Here is a 4,718-nt window from a genome sequence, read left to right on the forward strand (position 1 = left end):
CAGATTTTTGAGGGGTCAAATGGCTAAAATCGAAAACCAAGCACTTCTTAAATGCCCTCTTAAAGGAAAAAGTAGAATCTGATATAGGCATGTTTTTACCAGGTTGCCACCAAAGATATTCATGATCCTAACTTTAAATGCCATCTTAAATGGGATTTCACCAATGCAGGCGCCCTTTGCCTCTTCTTTTTTTATTACTGTTGTTATTATTCTGATTACTGTTGGATAGTATAGCCTAGTACTAATTATACTCTAGATAAATACATTGACATAAACATTCTATGACATCTTAAATTTTGATTTGATAATTCCAACGAAAATATGGTTTTTCTTGTCAACTCATTAATGATGTAATGATACATGAAGTATACAAAGATTTTCTTTGGTAGAGAGTGTATCTTTTTGTCCACCTAAAAAAGAACACCGTCAGCTGTTTCTTTTCTGAGTTATGTAATGAGCTGGAAGTGGTGATGCCATCATACAACTTCGCTTGCAGTGCTCTCCAATACGGTCATCTGCCTTTCTTGATGTATTTCACTTCTGCCTGCTTCCTTGTTTTTACCCCAAAGAACAATGTAGAGGCCACACACTAACAATACAGCCCCACAAACACTGCCAAAAAAACAACAAAATCATATAGAAATTTTTTAATGATTTATTTAGAGGATGTTTGGCAACAATGATTTCATGGAATATTAGTGTGGTCACTTGTGAGATGTGTGTGGAGAAGGAGAGATTTGAGAGGGTGGGAGTGAAAGGTGCATGAAAAGCGCCTAAAGGTGCCCTCTCAAGTCTCTCTTCATCCATCCTCAGCTCCTAGCTATTTTACAATTGGGCCCATGAATATTGAAAGAGCTAGTTAATCCCGCATGTTTGGCTAAGAATATCAATTTAAGCTACTAGATTTAATTAGCCATTTAAAGATCTAAAGCACCTTCCAAGAGTAATCGCTTCGCCTAAGAGAAACATAGACAAAATGACATTAATAACCAAGGACAATGGAGTGAACATTGCTAAGAAAACCGGGCCCTTCTCTTCAATGACCCATGCCTGTAAATAGAACGTTATGCTGGTGACCACGATCCCCTGTCAACAACAATTATATTAAATTCTGCCTAAATAAGTTTGTTGAATGAAAATTGATACTAAATGAAATTATCTTCAATCTCTTATAGATTGCAGATTTTGCTTATAAACCCTAAACTATTAGTCCCAGTGAAATCACTGCATTACCATCAAAATTGGTTCTTATCTGTAAATAGGGTTGTTTTACATTGAAAATGAATAAGTTGCATTCTAGATAGAGGGGCCCTCCTAAGATTAATTAGTATTCCTACTTTTATTCATCTTAGGCTTGTAGCATTGTCTATTGACCCGTTTAAGGTAAAAATATAAGGAATAGGAGGAATGCTAAATTGATGTGCACGCTTGCAAAAATCATCTACGAGGGTGCCCTCATTAGACCATCTCAGCAAAGTGCATTTATTGTACATAAAAATTTAAATTGAAGGAATAATAAATGCACCTTGCTGGGATGGTCCAATGGGGGTCACTTGTAATTTTTTATTTTTTATTTTGTGTGCGTGTGTGTAAGGGTACCCTTCAGTTTATCGGGGTGACGATTTCTGATTCGTTTGATAAATCCATAGTGGATTTATTATAATGACTTACACAATATGCGACAGCGAGAAGTCCAACATCGAAACCGAGCTTCCATGGAGAAAAGTCGTGCTCAAAGGCAATGGCCACAAAAAAGGACTGGATGGCGCTAAGAAAACACTGCATTGCAGTGAAGAGGAGCTTCGAAGGATATTCTTTCAAAACTCGACCCTGTGTATAAAAAAAATAGCAGACCATATTCGTTACACCAAAAGCTTATATGATTCTTCACTCGAAAAAGAATAGAGAGTAAAAGGTCATAGTGCTAGCTTGAAGTAAACAAGGCATATCATTAGTAATCCACGCCGTTGATCGGATAAGCCATGACAAGGACACCCAATGGGTCCTGGTCATTAGCAATATTGAGACATGCAAAAATCAATGTCTAGAAGATATAAAACATATATTTTAGCATGCTTGGCCAATGGCATAGAATCATCTGATGAGGTTGGGATCAAGGGCAATTGGCCAGATTTAGGATGTCAACAATATCCATGTACACAAAAAGTAGGATCCGTAGAGAAAGGGGGCAGGCGGGAACTTGGCGAGACGTTCTTTTTTCGAAGCGTTTTCCGAGCGAGCAATGGCATCCTTCTTGGCTGGGGGCGTTTCCTTTCAAATGACAACCGCCTCTTCCAAATTTGTGTATTGGGATCCGACACAGATTTGATTCGTCGGATTTTGCAAACCTCAAATGTAGGATCCGCAGATTTGATAATTTTTATTAAATAAAAATAAAAAAATTAAATTTTAATTATATATATACTCATGAAAACTTTGAGGATTGGGATTGAGACGTAGGGGTTCTTATTAAGAGAGTCGAAGAAGAAAGGGGGAGGAGTCAATGGAAATATACACGATTTGCATTTTAAAAGAGAAAACGATATGTTAGATTCGCAAGAAAATCAGGATTCGTGCGGGACATTGCTATGATAAGAATCCAGATGTGTCCCACTTAAATCAATGTTCAATTCTCAACACAGATTCCACATAGGCGGCAAAGAATCCACGCAACACAGCCTATGAGTCGCATATCATTGGGACATCGAGACTTTGATGGATTTTTCATTTCGTACTTTATTTAATGCAATTGTGCTTGCATTTTTTCCAGTATATATGACTGAAGAAAAAAGTTACCTGTAAGACCGTCCATAAGGACCATAATATGTTGCCACAAAGCAAGATGAAGGTTCCGGTTATCCAAGTGTTATTCGAATGTTGGCTGTCTTTACGTGCAACAGAATCGTGATGGCTCCATGAAAGTAAACGAGGGCCCTTGTAAAAAGCATAAGTCATTGCTCCACCCAAGCACACTACTATACCCACAATCTTGGCTGTCCCAGACAGACTCTTCAGCTTCACAACTTCCATCCTGTGGCAAATATATTCCCCAAACATGAACAAAAGAGACGGAATTACTATTATTTTTAGGCTCAATTTCATTTGACATAAAATTTACCACTTAAATGGGCGTAAAATTTGTTTTACTAAAAATTTACGTCCAAAGAAATAGATGGGAAAAGAATGTTTAAAGAAATAGATGGGAAAAGAATGTCCAAAAAATTTGTGCATAGGAAGAATGTTTAAAGACTTATACATTCTGCTATCTACAGACATGCTTTCCATTATTAACATTCTCTAAACTAACATCCTAGAGTAATCATAATCACATGATCTCTCTTACTTGATAAGATACTAAGGGTTATCAACAAGCTTATGAATTCAAAGCTATTTAGCTAGTTGGCAAGGGTCTAATAGATATTTGCAAGTCATGGAGATTTAGTCCCTACGTAAGGCAACCAAAAAGGATACATTCTAACAATAAAATCACCATGTTTTAAAGTAAAAACACACTACATACCTCAATAAAACACCCAAGAGGAAGGTCATAGCAGGAAGGGTATTAAAGGATGCAGCTCCTAATGTTGATGAAGTGTAACGGAGGCCAACACCATATAAATTCAAAGCACCAGTAATCCTACAATTTAAAATTATTAGATTTGCAAGGAACACTCCTTTTCAAAAAAAAGATTTGCAAGGAACACTGGACGTTTTCCTTAGAAATTACAAAACAACAAGAGGGGTGATCAATTGAAATCCAATGAAATATTGCGCAAATAATATTTCTATGGCCTGGTGAGGAGATTTGTCCTTCAACCATGAGATTGGAGGAGGTACCAGCTTAAAAAAAAGGCGGCCCAGTGCACAAGGCTCCAGAAAGATTCCAATTAAAGTTGGTATCATACGGGATAACCTACCCAAATAATGAAAGCATGAACATCTTCAGGAATACAGCCGGTGACACTTTCAGAGCATCTTTCCTAGACAATCACAATCCCCAGACACCAAGAGGTTGTTATCAAGCAATAATGTGCCAATAGGTTCATGGAATCATTCATGGTGACCCACTAAAATAAAACTAATGAAAAAAGAAGTAAAAAAGAAAATAGTACGCTAAACTGAAGGGTGAAAGAGCACCCCTATTGGCTATAAATCACAAAAATGCATTCATTGCTCTTTAACTTTCAGGTATCATAAACGCAAGATGGTGACTAATAACTAATGGGGGCGCCCCTCAGTTTAGAATTCCTCACAAAAAATGAAGTGCCATTCAATAATTTACCCTTTGAATATAATGGCAATGGGCACTAAGACTACGGTGGCGATCACTTGTCTATAGAAAACGAACACAAAGCTGTTCATGCCGTGATTCAGTGCAACCTTTGTGAGCAGATACATGACCCCATAAATGGCCTGTACAAGGATGACTATCAAATAAGGCTGCATCCCCTCCATCAAAAGAGGCAAGGAAGGACTCTGGAAAACACAAGTTGTTAAAAAGGTAAGGATGGAGAACTATATCATATGGGATTTGAAAGCTGTATATATTTCTAGGGAAATGTTATCAGCACAACCATATTTTCATATTTCCCAAAAGCTCTCACGAGCTAATTAAAGAAGAAAAGACAGCTGGGTTTTTGTGCACACATCAAAATTTGGTTGCGCTGATAACACTTTTCTTTTCTAATTTGGTAACCAAGGTTTTAAATTTTGGACTG

General features: G+C 37.2%; 1 protein-coding gene across 1 annotated transcript; it reads right to left on the bottom strand.

Annotated features, from left to right (window-relative positions):
- Nucleotides 1-410: 410 nt before the first annotated feature.
- On the bottom strand, nt 411-4,455 carry LOC143881914 (WAT1-related protein At5g64700-like). Its single transcript, XM_077385256.1, has 7 exons — nt 4,283-4,455; nt 3,918-3,980; nt 3,521-3,637; nt 2,797-3,031; nt 1,672-1,830; nt 935-1,086; nt 411-612 (listed from the first exon to the last, which is right to left on the bottom strand). The coding sequence occupies exons 1-7, from the start codon at nt 4,453-4,455 to the stop codon at nt 477-479; spliced, it is 1,035 nt and encodes a 344-aa protein (XP_077241371.1). The 3' UTR covers nt 411-476.
- Nucleotides 4,456-4,718: the final 263 nt, after the last annotated feature.

The sequence above is a fragment of the Tasmannia lanceolata genome, unplaced genomic scaffold, assembly GCF_043159265.1.
Source record: "Tasmannia lanceolata isolate RefF3 unplaced genomic scaffold, GAP_Taslan_0.1 ptg000007l, whole genome shotgun sequence".
In the NCBI taxonomy this organism is placed as follows: domain Eukaryota; kingdom Viridiplantae; phylum Streptophyta; class Magnoliopsida; order Canellales; family Winteraceae; genus Tasmannia; species Tasmannia lanceolata.